Source organism: Apteryx mantelli, chromosome 7 (assembly GCF_036417845.1).
Source record: "Apteryx mantelli isolate bAptMan1 chromosome 7, bAptMan1.hap1, whole genome shotgun sequence".
In the NCBI taxonomy this organism is placed as follows: domain Eukaryota; kingdom Metazoa; phylum Chordata; class Aves; order Apterygiformes; family Apterygidae; genus Apteryx; species Apteryx mantelli.
This window is the reverse complement of record NC_089984.1, coordinates 26,647,475-26,668,086: the sequence shown is the minus strand read 5'-3', so window position 1 is coordinate 26,668,086 and position 20,612 is coordinate 26,647,475. Positions and strand designations below refer to the sequence as shown.

At 37.2% G+C, this 20,612-nt stretch overlaps 1 protein-coding gene across 5 annotated transcripts in view; it reads left to right on the top strand.

Moving 5' to 3' along the window:
* Positions 1-20,612, top strand: part of EXOC6 (exocyst complex component 6) — a 106,213-nt gene that overhangs the window by 3,514 nt on the left and 82,087 nt on the right. For all 5 annotated transcript variants that reach the window (XM_067300073.1, XM_067300072.1, XM_067300070.1 and 2 more), the window contains exons 2-5: positions 15,986-16,157; positions 17,496-17,543; positions 17,648-17,738; positions 18,666-18,711. In XM_067300073.1, coding sequence (XP_067156174.1) covers positions 15,986-16,157; positions 17,496-17,543; positions 17,648-17,738; positions 18,666-18,711 — 357 coding nt within the window. The remainder of the gene's footprint in view (positions 1-15,985; positions 16,158-17,495; positions 17,544-17,647; positions 17,739-18,665; positions 18,712-20,612) is intronic.

Here is a 20,612-nt window from a genome sequence, read left to right as displayed (position 1 = left end):
AGAAAAAAAAAGAAAAAAGAAAAGTGAATTAACTCTTAAACTCCAGGTTGGAGACGTTAAGTGAGTATGTGACACGCTTCTTTTTCTGTACGCTTCACCTCTGGATGATGCATAACTGAGTTTGCTGCATTCTGTGATCCCCATGTGCAGCATGTCAAAGGACCTGCAATTAGTAGACTAAACTAGTACAAAACTAAAATAAAATTTAAAAATTAAGAATTGCAGTGGAATTGGTGATGACAATTTTGCAGATAAGGTAAAGTTGATAAGGAGGTGCTATGTCTGTTGATATAAGTAAGTGCAAGCAAGCGAGGTTTTGACACTCAAATGCAGCTTGGAAATACTGCTCATAAGTCAGTAAGTCAGTGTAAAAATGCTTTTAAGCAACTTTTCTGTTCACCTGATCCTGAAATCAGTCATCATTAAGCAGGGCCCTTTGTAGATATTAGAGCATCTTCTAGGTTGCTGTAAATTATGCTGGCCATAAAACTTTGCTGAGTTATTAGAGTCTCATATGCAGACATATGACTGACATGTTATCTGGAATAAGGAATATATAGGATGTATATATAGGATTCTATAGGAATCATAGTGATTAGGACTACAATACTGATTCTTTTCTACCTGATATCGCAGTGTGCTGTGGGGACCTTTCACAAACCTAGGATTGCTTTGCACTGGCAAAGGAGGCTCAGAGCTGCCCAGCTGCAAAGCAGCACCACTTTTGCACAGTGCTGCTTTTTTCTCGCTTAGATTGAACAGAGTTTGGAGGGAGAATGTAAATTTGTTGTGAGCCTCATAAAAGAAGGTGGGTGAAGTGTTAGAAACAATCGATGAAATAACCATTCATCCTGCACTTTCATTCTTGTGTTGCAGACAAGCTGAAGGAAGAGGTACACTTCAGTAAGGCATCATTAGAGGAGTAAATTGAGGAAGCAAGACTAGCAGTAGCAGTAAAAGCAAGATTGTGTTTACACTTTCCGGATCAAGATTTCTAAGAAAACTCAGAGGTAGAAGTATAAAGTGAGGGTCTAAACCTGCTGCGCTTATTGAGTCATGGTACACATTGCAACTGTAGGTGCTTTGTCCAGATGGGGGCTGTAATTTATATTTCAGACAAAGATATTCCTATATGCATTGCGGCCGCCTATCCAAAGCAAAGTGAATGAAGTGCCTAAAATACCCTTTGGAGTATGACAGGATGCTCTGAAGCCTCAATGTAGTTTGACTTACCAAAAGTATGCACCATTACTAAAAGGAATGACTGGTAAGTTATATGATTCTTTATCTTCAACGGAATAGTTAGTAAGCAGTAGCATAGACAGTGTGAATGATTTCTCCAGATGTAAAAAGATAGTGCAGTATTAACACAATCACAGGCTGGGAAATTTTTTTTTCTGGGCGCTTGCCTATGGGCTGCTGGGATTTCTGATGTGGTTATCCAGTGACAAAATGTGGTTGCCCTCATTTTTGCCCTGTGGTCTTACTTGTCAGGTATGATTGTCTAAAGGAATTTTTCCATATTCTTATTATTTTGTTTTCAGATTATGAGCCAGAGATTCACATTTTTATTTGTCTATAGCTTAGTCTTGTTTTAAATACAGAGCAAAACTTAAAAGGGCTCTGAGATCATCAACTTGAGGTTTTAAATCAGAATTGAAATGATTAAATCATGTATTTCAATTAAAATGATAATGTCTTACAATACTATAAGCTATTTTTATGGTTTTAAAATTAATAGTCTAAATCTTCATTAGTGCTCTGTCTTAACCCTGTGCTCAGTTTTCAAGTTGATGTGTTTCATTCCTGATTCCTTCTTCAAACTGAAGTTACAAAATAGCCTGAAGGAACTAGAAAATTCTTGTGTCAGCTGTGGATTTTTTTGGATCGGGTTATGAAGTGTACTTTGATGTATACGTATGTATCAGTTTATCTTTATTATAATAGTTCACTGCAGTTGCAAAATACCAGTTCTATAGTGTAATGAGAATAGCCATGTTCATTGGGAACAGTGTGTCCTGAAAAACAGGTGGTTTGCTTGTAGAGTGTTTACTGTGGGTTTTGTCACTTGGTGCAGGATTTGATGGTATTCTGTGCTGAAAGTTGAAAGGTAGCAGTCAGATAAAGCAACTATCTGCTAGAACAAATCTATCAGCATTTATATTGTAACAAAGCAATTTTTTATCACTAGCCTGTTGTATGGAGTCAGAACCCCATAGCCATAAGAATAGTGCATGCTGTAGGCAGATTAATCTAGAATGTATATATTCAGTCGCAGAACTGCAGTTCTAATTTTTCTGTAGGCTAGTTTGATATTTCAGATATTCTTCAGATTTGCCATTGGTGGCAAAAAAGATTTTGGAAAGTGAGGACTTGCTTCCATTGCTGCAAGTTCCAACCTGGTACTTCTCTACTTTTTTCAAAGCCTGAAGCTGTCTGTGGGTAATCGTATCTGCATAACATGTCTTGTACAAAAATTTTTAGGTTCAGTGCTGATTAGGTTTGTCGTGAAATACGTGTTTGCAAATCAGGCTATCTTGATCTTTTTAAGAGTGTTTGTGCATCAGCTTCTGACTCAGTTCTTGCAGCGTTTTCCAAATGGGCAACAGCCAAATGAAGCTTTAACCTAACTAGCACCCTATGTGAAGGATACTTCTGAAATAGCTCTCTGTAATTTCATAAGCATTACCAAAGAGCTTGAAAGTGTTCCCATGTTTAGGAAACGCGTTTCAAAATGCATTAAAGCTTTTAAAATAGAGAGATCATCTGCTGAGAGATCCAGAATAGTGTACTTAAAAGGTGGTTGATGCAGTTTGTGTCATTGTATCTCATCTAAATTTAGTCTTCCCCTCTTATGAGCAACTCATTTAGTGTTACATCCTTTAAATTCAGGAAAGCCAATGTTACTTATGTAGCACTTCATTGACTTATTCCTGAAGCTGATTTTATTTCTTGGCGGTTGTCCCAATTCTGGAGTTGCCATATGCATAGAAAATACATAATTTTCCATCCTTTTCTTGCAGGTTTTTTTGGAACCCAATAGCATATACAGTACTCTAGCTTTCCATATACATTTCTGAACCATTTCTCTGAGACTTTGCAATTTCCTCAATACAGATGTTTACCTGAGGAGTGGTAGTTTAACTCAACTGAATATAAGCCTATTTTTGACACTTACATATGAAAGGCTGAATTATAGCAACTACAATTAAGCAAGTTTTGAATCTGTCATGTTGCATTTTATGGATCAGACTTCTAAAAGGAGTTCATACAAGTCTGTGAGGACTGCTGTATTTTGAATGATGTTTCTAAGATAATGCCAGGAATGGATTTGCAAATAGGAAACTATTTCTATAAGCTGTAGTAAGCTGTTGGATACTAACTTGTTCAAAAACATCAGACTGGTTTGCATTGCCATCAGGCAATCAAATTAGATTTTATCTTACTTCAGGGCTTGCTATGGCAAGTTATAAAATCTAGCTCTTGCTAGTCTTTCTGGCTATTCTCTGACTGTGGTTGAAATGCCCAAACCAATCCCTGTCACCACAGACCGTGGTAAAACAATGACATCATATTCAATTTACAGTTCAGCTTAAAGTATGCCCAACAATACATCTTTTCCTCATCTCCTACCTGCCTTCTAAGGAGTTATTTATATGCCTGACAAATGGTGTCCTGTGCAGGAAGGAGTTAATGATCTATCCTGGAGACTGTCTGAAGCGCTTCCTGTACCTCAACCTTTGCCAGTAATACCAAACCAGTAGGGAATTAATCACTGATTGAGGTATTAAGAAGTAAAGAAGCAGGTTTTAGAGTGCATCAGCCCTGACAGAAAGACTTTGGTTTTGACATGGAGGACCTAAAAGATGTCTTTGAACAGTTCTGCACTGGGAACCTGGAGAGAGGGCTGGGGCTTGCTTTCTTCTGGTGATAGAATCCAGCTCTCTTAAAGTTGTTCACTTTTAATACTGTGAGTGGGATTTTCACCATATCTTAGAGAAAATCATTTGCTTGCAAAACGCCAGTGAATGTAACTCTTGCAGTTCTTCTGTGAATCAGAGTAATTTAAAATTAATAATGCATATACTGTAATGCCAGTATCTAGTGGGACAATTCTGAGACATTTCAACCTCAAAAAGGAATGTTTAAACCTTCAAGTATTGTATACGTCAGTGTTCATACCCTCCACGCCACTTTATGTTACAGAACTTTCCCAGTGGTAGTTACTACTAACAGAAAAACAGAATTTCATGGTCTGCAAGCTCCTTTGTGCTTAGATTGACTTTGGTGAAGGATCTTTACCCCGTTGATTTCAGCAAGGCAGCATTTTCTTTTTAATGTTGTTTCTAGGTTAATTTCAACGTAAACTTAGGATAGTTTTTATTGTTTTATACTGTAGGTTTGTTTTGTTTTGTTTTATAAATGTAAGTACTTGTATTGAGGTAGCTAACATGCGCTATCTCTTCTTGAACTCTGGAGTTTCTGTAGAGTGTCGCCTTCCTCTAAGGTATGAACAGATTCTTCTGCAGTTGGAGTCCATTTCTCAAGCACGTAGGACTACTGAAATGGGTTAACAAAGATTGGCAGAAGTCAATTAATGCGAAGTGTCAGCTGCTTCCCAAAGGAGAGCAACATTGAGAGTTAGTTTAGTTGGGCTATTGAGCTAGAATAAAGGCATTTCTTTTTAAGTCATCTCTTTCTGTTTTCTTCAGTGATCCTGGAAGGCATGTGCCTGAACAAAGCATATGTAGTACAGACTGTTGCTTGTATGAGGAAAAATGCAAAATGATTTTTTAAGTGTAGACTATATGAGCTTGTAAAGTGAACAAAAGTTAAAAATACAAAATTATTGGAAAAGATACTCTTTGGTTATTATATGTTTGCAGAAGAATCCAATTGTTTTAAAAACTTTTAAAAATTATTGGATATTTTAATTTGGAGTTTCCATAATTCCTAAAATAATGTATTTACATCTGTGTAGTGTTGGTATTCAAAGCCTGGTGAAAAAAGTTAGTTAGACATCTTACTTACTTGTTACATAAAATGTTCTTTTTCATTTTCATATGTATCATGAAGGATATGCAGAAACATATTGTAAATATTTGTCTTGAAGATTATGTATGAAGTGCCCAAAATAAAGAAGATGGATTAGCTATAGATTGCCATGATTGGTAATTATTTTTGGGAAGCTCACATTTTCATTCATAGATGAATCTGTTGCTCCTGAAATGGAACAATTTAGGTTACAGCCTGTGGAAATAATGAGGGATAATAAGACTATTGCTAGATGGACTTTGGTTTCTTATTTTATTATCTTTGAAAAATCACAGGTTCCAATTACTTCCATTATAGTCATTTACCTGTATGAAACAGATGGCCAAACCTGGCATTTTGTTATGTGTGGATAGCTACTACTAAAGTCAGAGAAGCTGGCATTTTCTCTGCTGTCTTTTTTATGTACTACTACAATACCAATTTGAAAAAATGGTAGTAGTACAGCACTTGTTTTTCAGCTTCTTGTTTCATACATCAGTAAGTAGCACAAAGGCTTAGCAGGAAGAGGCATCTCCTTGGTCAGCAGTGTAAAAACAGGAAGGAGGAAGTCTATTGCAAATCTGGGTTTGCTGATTATCAGTTTGTGCTGCTCTCCAGAGGATGTCCATTAACAGCCATCAGCGTGATACATTGCTTATCCAGAATGAACAATGACTGCTGGAGTGTTGCTACTACAGAATATGGACCCTGGTTATAGGAAGTAATGTTAACTAACAAACTGTACTCAGCCCTTTCCTGCTCGTAGAAACAGGATACTATTAGTGAGAACAATTCACAGAAATTGCACATACAGGAAAACCAGGCAAGTAAAGCATAACAGCTAAACTAAGATTAATAAAATCTTTTCTGTGATTAGGCCATGGCTTGAGTTCTACATTATGCTGGCATGTAATATGATCTTTTAAATAGAACAGTGAGAGGTAATTATAAATAAGGATGGCAAAACTGGACCCTAGGTAGTGTCTGGCATAGAAAGTCTGCTTAGGTATTAAGAAATGTGCTTATTACCATAACTCTAGTTGAATTACAGGAAACACCTGGACATTATTTTATAAAGCTTTTTAAGGGTGTATGCAGCAACCTATATGAAATTACTCCATGGAAAACTCCCTACAAAGTTTGCAGTTTGTGTAAACAGAAAATATCTTTGTATATTGTAGGACAAAGGAAATTTTTGCAGTGTTTCCTGTGAATTTGCAGCTTAAATTGAATGTTTGATACAGTGTCATGATTAGGGATGGCATGGTTATAGTCATAATGACAGTCTTCTCTTAAGGGTAGAAACTTAATTTGCACGGTCAGATTATTGTGCTTGCATAGAGTTCACTGAACTCATCATGCAACTTTGAATTGTAAATATTATTTTATAACTTTTTTCAATCTCTCTTTTTTTTTAATCAAATGAGAAATGGAGGGAGGGGAACAAATGTCCAGTTGGCCACTTCTTGCAATGTGCATGTGGGAGTTAGTTGAGAGCATCTCTAGCTTTAATACAAAATTGCCTTTGGTAACAGGTTACAAATTCTAAAAACACAATTTTCAACAAGTACAGTTGCTTCATTTTTTTTTTTTTTAAGTATTACTTTGGGGAAAAAAGGAATAAAAGTGATATGTCTGAGTTTCTTTTTTGTGATGTGGTTTTTATATCAAAGCGATCAGTTAGTTATTTTTTTCCCCAGACTTCCAAATCTGAAGCTCTGCAAATGAATCTTTCATCCTTTGCAGTTCTCGAAGTTGCATGGTTAAGCTCGTGTTCAATGTCGAACTCGCACAACTATTGTGCAAATATGTGCAATTGCCCTTATCATCGCAGCAGTCTGGGAGATGAAACCAACTGGCGCTCACTAACCGGGTGTCAGGACAGCGAAAGGAACGTGTATACAGTTTTTAATTGCTTCATGTGTCTTGTGTAATCAGGAAATGAAAGACTTTGCGGCAATGCAGGCAGGGTGGGGAACGTGCAATTTATTATAGGAACCAGACAGAACGAGACGGGCCGGGGTGTGTGTGCGTGTGTGTGTGCACCTGTGTGAAAATGGTTGCAGGAGTCAAGTCATTATTAGCGAGGAGTTACTATCTTGCTAATTTTGTCCTAACACTGTAACTTTAATGTTGACAGTTCCTTCTCTGCCTGAGCCTAGTTTCTCACATTCTTTTCCCCAACGTTTTGAATTCTTTCATCAGCATTTTGAGCTGAATTCTTTACCTCTTTAAAACTTAGTGTGACAGAAGATGGGTGCAGAAAACTTGATGTTGGCAAAAATAGAATTGTACATTTCTGAGGATACCTGCTCGCAATGGCAAATAGAGAAGTGAGCAAGAGGTCATTAAATTGGGGAGTTTGAGCTTAAAAGGTAGTTTTCCTATAGTGAAGGTGGCCCATCATTGGTCATAATAAGAATTGAAAATATTTTAGAATTCTCGTGTATTTCTTGAGCACTTTTTACAAATGCTGATGCGTTTAGGCCTCTGTTTTACTCCCAAGACTCTATTTGAGAGGTGTCATTCATCAAACTCTCTTATTTTTTCATAACCTATCCTTTATCCTGTAAAAAGACAGGTGGGCTTTTCTGTAATTTCTTGCATGTTTTTCTCTATTTTTTTAAACAAACCCTCTGTTTTTAAAGTCTTTGCTTTATTTCTGCTGCTGCTGTTAGAACCTATTATTGCAAGTGATGTAATCACTGGGAAGAGAGCTGTTGACTCTAGAAACTAACAGTAATGCTCCATAAGCTCAGAGATGTTTGTCTTGAATGTGGGTTGTGATTAAAAATCAAATCATTGCCCATTTAGAAAATATCAAGAAATAATGGACTAATTTTTTCAGACCCAAAAGGGATTTGTTAAATATTATTCTTTGTCTAATAGGCTGCTTTAGTAACTGATTTTCACTGACAGAATTATTTGCTACCAACCAGGACGTCATCTCATCTTCTGAACCATACTTTTTATGAAAGTATGGAATTTCTTTTTTAATTTTATCTTTTCGAGTTGCCTGAAATCTGAGTACCTGGGCAGTTCTACTTATCATTGAAAAGTTATGTCTATTGACATAGCTATAAGAGACAAAACTACATTATTTCTCTTTATAATTACTGTGGGAATTCACTTTTCCATGCTGAGATCCTGCCTGGTAGATGACCATGGGAGTTGTAGTCACATTCAGGTTTCTGATTTTCTCATATTCTAGCAGAAAGATGGCTTAGATATGAAGGCAGGGGGTGGGGAGGGGAATTTGCTGAGCTCTCAACAAATATTTTTAGGTTCCTCTCTTTTTACACTTACCAATCTGTATGTACTTCCTTTGCTTGCCTTTCCACTAGTCCAGTCAAGGTACTAAACTAATTTCTGGGCTTATGACTTTTTTGTCCTGTGACTCTTTCTTTCTTTCTTTTTTTTTTTTTCCCCCTCATTAGTGATCTTTTTCTCCCTCTTTTTATCCAGTTTGCAACTGGGCATTTCAAGACTTGCATCCTGGTTGTATCCACAAAAATTATTTATGTGATGCTATAGCAAAAATACAATTTTTAAAGCTGTGCTGTAACCCTTTTGTGAAGAGCTCTATGATAGTGTCTTTGAGTGATAATGCATAAGTATAGAAGTTGCCATTATATAATGGATCAGATGATTTGAGGGCACTTGATTTTTATTTTATAAAGGCTCAGGTGGAGTTTATGGCAGGGGATGGTTTGATTCTTGGCTGAATTTTAACTCTCTGGAGATCAGCCTTTTTGCTTATTCAACAAATAGTAAGTTTGTGTATAGAATGGTGCCCTCTGGTGCTTCAGTAGGTTTTAGCTGAACACTAAATGTTTGTCAATGAAAGACTGTTAGTGAATGTGCAGGTTTCACAGCATACATCTGTTTTGAAAATGAACATTTTTTTTAACTTCTGTTTTGTCATTGTAAGTGGGGATACAAATGACTTTGTTTACTTGTCTTTAATGGTAAATAGTTGCGTATTTGAAAATTCTTCTTCATTTGTTTGAGACCTGAATTCAGATCTGTTTATGCTTTTTTTTTTTTTTTTTCCTCCCTTCAGGCCAGCTGATAAGAAAAGACACAAGTGTCCCTATTGCAGTAACATTGAGACAGTGACTGAGATATTTTTCTCCTTTTTTTTGCATATTTCCTTAATCTTTGACCGTTCAGTGATACAGCAAGCTGTACTGCTGCTAACTTGTATCTAGATATAATTCTTTTTTAATAAGCTTTCATGGTTAAGCTGCCTCCCAGACATGGCTGTTCCTAGTTCATTATTCTCTTCTTTCTCCTTCAAACACTTTCTGCACTAACTGTCTTTTATTTACCTTAGACCAGCCTTAATATGACTCATATGGTCCAGTTTTTGGGATGAGTCAGAAAAATATCTCTGTCTATACAGAGTTATGGAAACAAATAACCTGCTACATTTCTTACCAGGAAAAAAAAGTCCTTGACCTCTGCTTGTGTTCTTCATGGGCGCTCTGCTTCCTCCATCAATTGAGAATGAAAATAGTACCTGCCTCTGTTACTGAGTCTCGGTACTGTCTAGCAGATCACTCAGATTAGTCGTCTCTCATTCCAGATTCAAATTTGAGATGTGTATTTTTGTGCCAAAATTAAGCACAAACTTCTGCCTCCTAGACCACTGGTTTTGCACCTTTTTCTTCCAATTTTGCAGACTTCTACTGACAACAAGTCTGGTTTTCATAGTTGTGTGGAGTGAATCAGTCAGTAGTAGCCCATAGGTCCCTGGAGATGTATAGATCACAGGTTGAAAGCAATTGTAATGCAAACTGATCATGTATTTAAATTTCATTCAGTTCAGATTTGTGTTGTTTTTCAGACCACTGGCAGTCAGTTCAGGTGCTCATAAAGCTGAAGAGAATTCTTGGGTTTCTTCAATCAGAAGTGTATAAATGTAAACAAATTTGAAACAACTATACATTGCACGTGTAAAATTTCTCATACTAACCTAGGCTTCTTTGCCCCTTTTTATGGCATTTTCCACTGAAACATGTGAAGCAACTTAAAGTGAGAGAGATATTTTTAGGTTAGAGGTAACTGCATGCAATAGTCGTATTCTGAAGAACTGCATCTTGACAGGTTGCTACTTCCTCACTCTCCTCCCAGCAGAATTGGGGGATTTCCTAAATTCTGTTTTTTCTGTCTTGTAATTTAAAAGAATTAACTATAGGATGCTTCTCAGGATTCTGTGCGTCTCTCCAAGATACTGCAATATTTTGATTTGTCTGCTTCACAGTTTAGCTCTGAGAAGCACAGAATTACAATCAGGATTGCTTGCAGTGCTGCAGACCCCAAAAGCCATAATCTGTTGAAATGCATAACTTCAGATAATTATTCAAAGTTAGTAATTACTTTTCTTACATATATCTAGACTATTTTTGAAATGTATGTATGGAAAATAAGCTTCAGTATAAGCATACATAATAGGTAAATCTGGCATTCATTGCCTCAAATGTGTTTACAGTTTTGAGAAAAAGCATAATTTATTTCTAGGGCCAGAGATGATATGGAGATCTCAGTGCACTTTGCTTTTAAAGTGACCAGTATTCTAGCTCAGACTTCTGTCTGAGGCCTCTGAAATGACATGTGTATAGTGTCCTAAGAATACAGTGTTTTAAGAAAGTTAGTAAGCTTGTTTAATTCGTCTTCTTACTTCTCGTATATATCAGAGAGTTGTAATACAAAGTGTGAATTTCTTCTAAATACTGTGATGATTTTTTTCTTTAAATGTAAGCAGTTCTCTTTCAGGAATTCTCTTCAGTACCTAGTGAGATGAAGAGGGTTGATTTGTTACTGTTCCCACAAGATGGAGCTCTTTACATATGTAATATGGAATTTATACTACTAATGAATTTTAAGGGGCTCTGTCAAATACTGTTTTAGATCATAGATCACCATTTTGCTAGTACCCTTCTAGAAAGTGGTATAATGTAGAACATGAAATAGTAACTATTATTTTAATAAAGTAGGGTAATCTTGTGGTTAAGGCAGTGCATTGGAACATATGCAATATTGATTTTCTTCCTAATTTTAGCCCCTTACTTTCTGTATGACTTTGAATTAAATATTCTTACAATGCTCCTGGGAATTATCAGTCAATACCCTGTTATTTATTATCAATACCCCTGAAGTACTAGTTGCTTTAATGCTAAAAAACCCTAATAAACATTGATTCTTTTAACTGTGACTACTGTATTGCCTCTACTAATGTCCTTCTAGAGTTTATAACTGTGCTGTCTGGAATTATTTGATAAGGTTTTAAGTGCCTAAGAAATCTCTTGATAACAAATTATTTTCCTATTTCAGTGTTTTAACAGCATGTCTGTCAAGGTTGATAGGTCTGAAAGCAATAAGAAGGTATCAGACAAGTCATGCTGAACTGCAGCTACTGGATACTCCAAAATCAACAGGGCACATCTAAGTTCCAAAAGACTGTGCATTGTTACCACCAAAAGCTGAAAGCTTGGCAGAATATACCCAAGCATGGCATTCCCCTTGCATCATCTTTTCACAGTCTTATTCTCATTTTAGATATTTTTAGTCATGGGTTCTCTTACTAATGTTTTCACTTACAAACGTGTTGAAGAGTGTGAAGTGACAGGGGCAGAAGTCTCCTGTCTTTGTGATAGTGATACCCCTTTTTCACTTTCCTTTGAGAACATGGGAACGAGACCTAAACTTGGAGGCTCCTTGCACTCTGAAATACAAGGTTCAAGTAACCACTAATAAATTAAACTGTTTTGCTGGTTTTTGCTTCAGAGTCCAGTCCAGTATAGATGGTGAGTCCAGCTCATTCAAGGGAAGGTCATGCATGCATGATATCTGTGAAGGCACTATCTGGTGTCTTGTCTCCTCTTAATCTTTTTATTTCTTCTCCAGGAATGTTACTCTGGAGGCAGGCAGGTGTCCCTCTATGTCTGCCTTATATGTTTCAACATCTCTAGCCCTTTTCCTGTAGACACAGAGCAATGATTGTATAATCAACTTGTATTTTGGAGTACTATGACAGCAGTTGTCAAACCGTTTTCTTATCCTTTCCCCATTTCTTTACAGGTAATACTGATACCTTCTGCATGCCTCCTCCTTTTCCTCTGGTGCAGCACATTAGCCTGCCTCCTCTGCCCCACAGCATATTTTCTGATGGGATACGAGGGAATACTTTCCAGCCCTGTGACAGAGAGAAAAAGATGTATATGTGGCGAAGGTTTCCATAGAGGGCAACCTGGGACTGTGTGAGAGTGATGAGAGTTCACTCAGTGCTTGTCCTGCCGACTGTTCATCTTGCACCTTTCTTTCCTCCCAAGCCAGGTTGCTGCTTCTCCCTCCAACCAGCACAGGGTTTTGGTTGCAGTTTTTTCCCTCTGGCAGGGGTAGGTCACTCATGTTCTTCCATTAGAGCCCTTTAAACCACAGTGGTCCTGGGCAGCCGTGAGGTGTCACTTCCAGGCAGTCTGCCAAAAACCTCAGGAAGGGAGACTGTCTGTCACGCTTTTGCTCCTTCCAGCTGTCATTTCGGACTGCAGCAGGGGAAAGGGTGAGGGGTATTTCTCCCCTTGTGAACCACTTCACAGGTCAGCAACTTTGGATGGTCTCCTGGTGCACTTAGGAAGAAAGAGCTTGTCTTTCAGCATGCTAGCTGCCTTTTCCTATCCTAATCAGAAGAGGGATGTTCCTCAGCTTTTAGGGGCCAGGAATCAGCAGCCAGGAATATCTTATTGAATAGATTTTCCTTGAGAAAATATCTGTAGCAGGCAAGCTATCAGGAATTGGCTTTCTTCCTTCCCTGTGTAGGGCAGCTTATAACCTTTTTTATTTCTCTGACTTCAGTTGCTTCTCTCACAATATTGCCTAAAAGCCAGCCCAGGTCAAAAGGAACTCCAGACATGAGAGTGTCCAGCCTCTTCTTTACCCTTCTCCTCCTCAAAAGGACAAGTTCTTGTCAGACACTTGGCTAGAGGTTTATTGAACAGGTTACTATGAACCCAGATCTTAGCAGAGCCCAGCTCTGTCTGGTTTGAAAACGGGATCCAGAAGAGTATGGGAAGTCAAACTTCTCTGAGAAGACGGAGAGGGAAGTACTTTCCCTCCACTCAAGGTTTGGAGAAGCAATGCGGTTCTTGCGCTTAAGACTGTAGCTGTCTGCAAGCAGCAACGACACCACCCTTGCATTTTGTTAGGGGAACACATTGCCTCGTACACTTTGGAGACAAATAATTGAACTCTGTTTTAAGAAAATAATATGAATTCACACTTAAATCTCCCCTTCATCTCCTGTGTTCTTGGGTTTCATTTTATGCAATCCTGCGTAGCTACGAAAGAGAGAGATGCTGAATCTCTTTGCCAAAGAACGAGGGGGAGGGAAAGGTCGTTTTGAATGAATAAAATTCTTCAGAGCATGAACAGCCAACGCAGAGTGCTTAGATTTACATAAACATAGCCTTAAGTATTTAGCTGGTATAACAATTTCTGTTTGCCTTGCTTTTAGTAACAATTCTACAGTATACACTTGTATAGTATGCAAGTTGAAGTGTATATATTCACTTCAACACTGTCGGACTCTGATTAGTGTAAGTACTGGGAGGTGTTTTGCAATCCATGCTGTTCTAGAGACTAAGCATTTGGACATCACTGCTGTCAACTGCAGGGCCTAGATTTAATGTCTCTTGGTTATCCACAGTCATGTTTATTCAAAGTTGCATTCATTGCATACCGAGATTTTTGTTAAAGGCCAGAAATAAAATATCTTAAAGAACAAAAATGTATGCTACCAAGAGGAAGACTGTTCTAAGGGATTGCCTGTCCTGAAGATTCTCTTAATAAAACAGAAAAAATGACAGAAGAAAGCATAATCTGAAAAATGAGCATAAGGAATGTTTTTACATGCTATCAAGCACTATAGCATTACTAATTTGAGAAGTTTTCTGCTAGCTCAGTTTTGCCTTTTTTTAATTAATTACATTAGAGAAAAAGTAATTTCATATTAGTAAATGAAAATTGAGGATTCCAGGGAAAATGAAGCCGCCAGCATGTTTCTCCTTTCTACCACATTTTTCCACCTGGAGCTATCAGAAAGTGAAAAGTATTTTCTGATTTTGTGAATAAACCCTTTCAAAACCCAGCTTTGAGACTTAGTTCTATCCAGTGCCAAAACCTTAGTTAAACTTTCAGTCATTTGCTATTTTCTCTTAAAGTGAAAAAAAGGCAATTATTGGGGAACTTCAGCCTTTTTTTTTCTCATCTTAAGAGGCTTTTTTTTTTTAAACAGCTTATCCTTAGAAATTCCTGTGCAGTTCCTGTGCAACTTCCTGTGCAACGTGCTCTAGGTGACCCTGCTTGAGCAGGGGGGTTGGACTAGATGATCTCCAGAGGTCCCTTCCAACCTCAACCATTCTGTGATTCTGTGATGAAGAAAAATTTACAATTATGAAGGGAAATTAGAGGCTTGGGAAAAAAAAGTTTAATATTTCTTTGTTTTAATATTTGTGATTTTTTTAAAGCAATTTCAGGATTTTCAATCCCTAGTCTTTTTGAATGTCTGTATTTGGCAGTACTAACATGTTTTCTCTGACCTCTTTCACTTTCATATTTCCTCTTTCATTCTATCTGTAAAGTTGCTTCAAAAATGATCTGTCTTTTTTTTCTGCTGTGGTTGCTATGTCAAGTTGTTAGTCACATTTTTGGACTGCCTTTTCCTTACCTTTCTTGGGAGACCTCGTACCTTTGATTCCCGCTACAGCTCTCAGTAATACCTCTTTTCTTGCTTCCTCTGCTAAGGTCTAAAGCTTTAAAGTGCCCATTGTCTGCTTGGCTCATTCTCACGCCTGAGCCTTTGCCATGCAGCTTCTATTTCGGACACGGCTCAATAAGCTGCACTCTTAATTCCTCCTTGAGTCGTGTTTCCTACTTGAGGTTTATAAATTCAGTTTTCGAACAATTAGTAAAGTAAACCAGTAAACTATACCCGCTGGGAAAAAGTCTTCCGCATTTCCAACTAATTAAAACAAAAAAGATCTAACAACACTTCTAACAAATGTGCTTTTTTGGGTTTTCTTTGTTCTTCAGACTTCACTTGCATGATAGCTGTTGTGTAATAAGCTGTTCAAAGATTGAGGCCCGCACAATCCATGCATCTTGTAAAGGTGCAGACCAAAATTTGCGAACTGTATAAGTTAAGCACCTCAAGCTATATTTTGACTCCTAAGTTTCAAAGAAGACCTGATTTCCTGCTCCCCCCCCCCCCCCCCCCAGATAATGTAAATGAAAAGCAGCAGATTTCTAGCCATTCCTGGAAGTTAAAGCACGTTTAGATAGCAGCTCTAGGCATATGCGTGTTACAGTTTTGCCTTGGGCCACACGCTCTGTGCGCTGGCAGAGGGGAGAGGAGCGGGGCTGTTCGGCGGGTGGTGTGGGATGAGCTCCGCCAGGGTCTGGCTGCCGCTGCGCGTTTCTCAGATGGGTCTGGCTGGGAGCATCCAACACTGAGCTGAATAACTCTGATGTTAGGAATACTAGAAGAGCGAATTTGTATGTTTGCACTTCTTTATATTTAACAAAAAGTGGAATTTGATGGAAAAGTGATCCATGCTATTTGAGGCAGTTGGAGAAACTGATTCTTTTGTACCCATATTTGAGCATTAGGGCATAAATAACCGACCAGTGAGGCTCAGGTCAAGCATGATGTAACTGGTTAAGCACCTGGATTAATGCCATGAGGGCTGGGTTCAGTCCTCAGTTTTGGACTATCTCTTTCTTTTAATGCTGACTTTAGAGGAATGGATCGCAAATGAGCCACTATGCCATCAAGTTTGCATGCTGCTTTTTTTTTTTTTTCCCCTTAAGGGAGACTTCAATAAAGATTCTTGCATACTATATTTAACAGGGGAAAAAAGTCAACTTTGGTTTTCTTGCTTGTATTTAACAGGTCTGTATATGATGACCAACCAAATGCACACCAGAGGTTTATGGAAAAACTAGATGCCTGCATACGTAACCATGACAGGGAGATAGAAAAGATGTGCAATTTTCACCATCAGGGCTTTGTGGATGCTATTACAGAACTTCTTAAAGTTAGGGCTGATGCAGAAAAACTAAAGGTAAGGAAGTAGTTTTTCAGAGTTTCATATATCATTGTCTGTGAATTCAGAAGTAACTTGTTCTTTTTTTTACCGAAAAATAAGATTTTTTTGCAATTATCATATACACTGTGATGTTTGCAACAAATTTTGGAAGCAGGTTATTTAGGATTTATGATTAGGACTGTGTTGTCTGATCCAGTAGTACATTTGCAAAATTGAATATTTATTAGGTCTAATTCTGATTGTTTTCATGTATGTTTTCAGAAAATGTTACCAAAATTATTTTGCCCTTTTTAAAGTCCTTCTCAGAAGGTAATGAATAACAAAAGGAAAAGTATTGACAAACCCAATATTTCTTACATTAGGTCTTCTTTTTCTAAGCCATGCATATCTATCTATCTATCTATCTATCTGTCTGTCTATCTCAGACCTTAGAAAAATTCAAGTCTTGATTTAAAAAAAAACAAAACAAAACTGCAATTATGCATGAAAAATAATAGTTTTCTTTACACTGTAAGTGAGTAGGAGAGCAGGTGGAGTTGGTAGTTTTCTTTGGAAATGAGAACTAAGATTTACTCACGAATCAGAATGCAGAATAGTGAATTATGAGATCTGTCCCTTTTAGCTCTCTTTACACTTTTGAGAGCAAAATATGCACACCAGACAGAATGAGCATAGTTCATCAGAGGTTATGATTAGAAGAGCATTATATAAAGGATATTCAGATAACAAGAGACCAAATACAGCGTCAATGAGGTCATTGAGCATCTTTGTTCAGAAATTAATGAGATTTTTAATAAACTAGAATGTGCTTCCTTATTATGATGACCTAATGAGTCACTTACTATGTGGGAAAATCTGAGGTCGAGCTTCGCCTGCACCTGCAGCATTAAAATGTTGCTGTGGTTTGGAGATTTCCACGTTTGATGTTAATCAACCACCCAGTGTTTGCATTCAGCAAAGTATGAATGTTTAATTACCATAAAATGCAATCACCATTTCTTACAGACAATGAATGGCCCATAGAGCTCATTGAGGTTATCAAAAAGGGACCAGTGGTCAATTGGGTCAATGATTTGAATTGTTTGACAGACCTACAGAAACAAGGAAAGTTCAAAAATCCCAAGTAAATTTGAGAAGTTTGCCACAGAATCTGTTAAAAAGAACTGTCATAAGTAATTGAAGTTAACAAAAGCCCTTTGCGATCAAAAGTTCAAGTTCAAGCTGTAGAGTTAATTTGAATTTGCATTTCTTTGTTCTAAGTTTCTCATGAAGCATGATCTGATTACAAGGATGAGCAGTCACATCGGGGCAATATATGCATATTTGTCTAACAAAGGTGAAATTATTTTTAAGGTCCAAGTTACTGATACCAACCGAAGGCTTCAGGATGCTGGGAAAGAGGTGAGAAAATGGTGCCTCCTATATGGGCATTATGAACATTTGTAGCAAATAAAATTTGTTTGCATAATTTAATTGTAATTTTCTATTTAAAAAAAATCTCTAAGGTGATAGCCCAGACAGAGGGGATCATCCGATGTAGAGTTCAGCAGCGGAATATTACAACAGTTGTGGAAAAACTACAGTTGTGTCTTCCAGGTGAGTGACATAGAGCTAAATATGATGGCAAATTAAAAAAATAAAAAATAAAAAAAATAATAAAAAAAAGACAATACTCAAAATACAGAGGAATCTTATTTTTTAAGTTAAGGTCCTGTAACATCCAATTTAGCAAAGGAATTACTGAGTGTTAAAAAGATGTCCACATGTAGATTCCATGACTTTATAGCATTTGAAATAGGATAATTATGCTACTTTGTAAGAAAACAATGAGATGGATATAAATGATGCAAAAAATGTAGCTACATACACCTTTAAATGCAGTCTTATTTTTAATATGATAGATCACAAAGTCGTTGCTTAAGAATTATTTTCTTTATTGTTTGAATTCTAAGGAAAATATTAACAATACTACTTCAACATTTTATTGTCTTTTAGCTTTGTGGCATTACAATAATACTCTTATAAAACATTAAGACCTCTAAATGATGTTTCAGAAAGATAATATTGTAGGATTGCACACAGTTCTGTAAGGATTTTATCCTGTTTGTGATATTAGCATAAAACATGTTTGAAACTTTTTCTTTGTAAGAGTCTTGTGTTGACCTGTTATGGTTACAGTAGCTGGTACTGTTGCCTTTTAATGGAGACAGGTAATATGTATAAGTTATGGTATGCAGTAAGTGAATGAATGTGCTTGATATATATTGTCTTATACTGTGTCTATTGTGCTTAATCTTATTCTTTTCATTTAAATGCTGTTAAGAGTTCAGTTTTTTCTTTGCCTTCATTCTAGAATTTTTTTTTTGCTATTTTTATTGTTTTTATGTGATAGTATGAATTGAACAAGGTAAATTTAACATATCTTTTTCTGTGATCTATTTTGTGCTTTATAGCGTATATTTTTTCTCTTTTATTAACTAAAGCCACAATAAGATCCATGAGTTAATGTTTGTTTTTATGCAGTGCTAGAAATGTACAGCAAACTAAAAGAACAGATGAATGTAAAAAGGTGAGTGAATTTATATCTATGAGAAAATAGAACTTTTGTAAATAAAAGAATACAGTCATTATATTTTATAATTACTGATAGGATAGCAAACATTAATGTAGACAAGTAAATATTGAGTCCTGTAGTTCAGTACTTACAGCCTTTTCAATAGTTCTTTGTCTTTGTTTCAAGACTATTGTTACAAATGAACAAATGTTATATTAAAAAGAATTTTAGGAGCCTAATGAATGCCATGAAAAATAATTTTTACTTAAATAAGCAATGAAAATGTGATTATAAAGTGTCAAATATAATATGTTATTTTTAATACTTAAAAACAGTTTAAGAAGCAAGAATAATAAGATCTTTAGGGAGTTCAACTGAAATAGAAAATGATGATCTTTGCAGAAGTCATTAATACCTGCATAATCTATTGTATTATATTTAAACCACATTTATAATACAATGAAAAAGGACCTTTTTCTCTATGTATTCTTAAAGACCTATCTGCTATCTCTATGCTAATCTTTTATGTACATGGGACTGTGAGTATGAAATGCAGAAAATATTTTCTTTTTTTTCTCCTGTGTGACAAACTGAGCTGTAAAAAGTAATAACAGTAATTAAAAATAAACCTCTATAATAGTGGTTTCTAACTGGTACCTGACCACCTGCTCCTTCCTGTTGCCTTTTTGCTTTCCATCACCTGAGAGATCCACTCATTGCTGCAGTATCACCAGTTCTCTCTCCATGGTGGCTTGACTGCCTCACCCCCCCTGTAGCTGCCACCCTGTCCCACTGCTGACCCTGCTGCCTTGCACCTTGGGCACTCCCATCCCAGGAATGCTGCTGCTGCTTGCTTCTTCCTGCTTTCTACAGGATCATTGCCGCCTTCATCCCTGGCTGCTCTTACTGCTGCCTGTCCTGTGGGTTGCTCAGTCTCTTCCCCTGCTGGATCATTGTCATTACCTCTCCGTGTCCCTGGCACAGCTCCTGGCAGCCGCACTAGCAAGTCTGTCATGGTGCCTGTGCACATAATGCTTTCTGGGAAGTCTTCTGCAGAAATACAAGAGCTTTAGAAAAAATGTAATAGCTATGGCACCATGCTGTTGTTACAAGCAAAACCTGCTAGATGGGAACCAGTGCTGTAGATCGCATCAGCTTGGCTAGGGTACACTGTTTGCTATGAACTGGACACTGGTTTGACATCCACTTAAAGTAGTTGGCAGCGTGTTGTTGCAGTGCTCTTGGAGCAGCTCAGCAGAATGAATTAACCGGTGGAATATCCTTGCTACTGTAGTCAGAGAACATACTGCAGTATGTGCTGTCTGAACTGGCACCACTTCCTGCTCACTTGACTACCTGCAAGGTGGTCTGCAGAGCATGCCACTTCTACCAGTTGAAAAAGTTGAAACACTGGTATCTAGGACTACGTTCTGTCATTCCATTGCTCTGGCAGCCAAGAGAAGTAACATCCTAGTTTTAGCATTGTTAGAAAGTTATATTACCTAATGTCATCAGAGTAGATCACTTTGGTGAGATAAAATGGCAGATAGCTTTTAGCGTTTTGACTCCACATTCACTAATAGTTTCGTAGTTCAAGTCCACTGATTGCTGATGGGCTTTCTGAGAAGTCATCAGTGCTCTTCAAATCTAAAACTCAATTTCCATTATTTAAGAGTTTCAGATCCGATAATTTTTCTGTGGAAGGAGTTGCCAGACAGGAAATGTTAAATGTTGTAAGTCAAATGGAGCTATACTGAATTGAGGGGTTTAGACATGTCATTGTCATCCCATAACAAGATCTAAGGGAGAGGGGAGCTGCCATAGCTTTGATGTACCATACCTTGAAAGCACGTGGAGCACACACTGTTCAGACTCAGCTCCAGGCTACTGCTCCAGCTCAAATATCTCTTTCATTA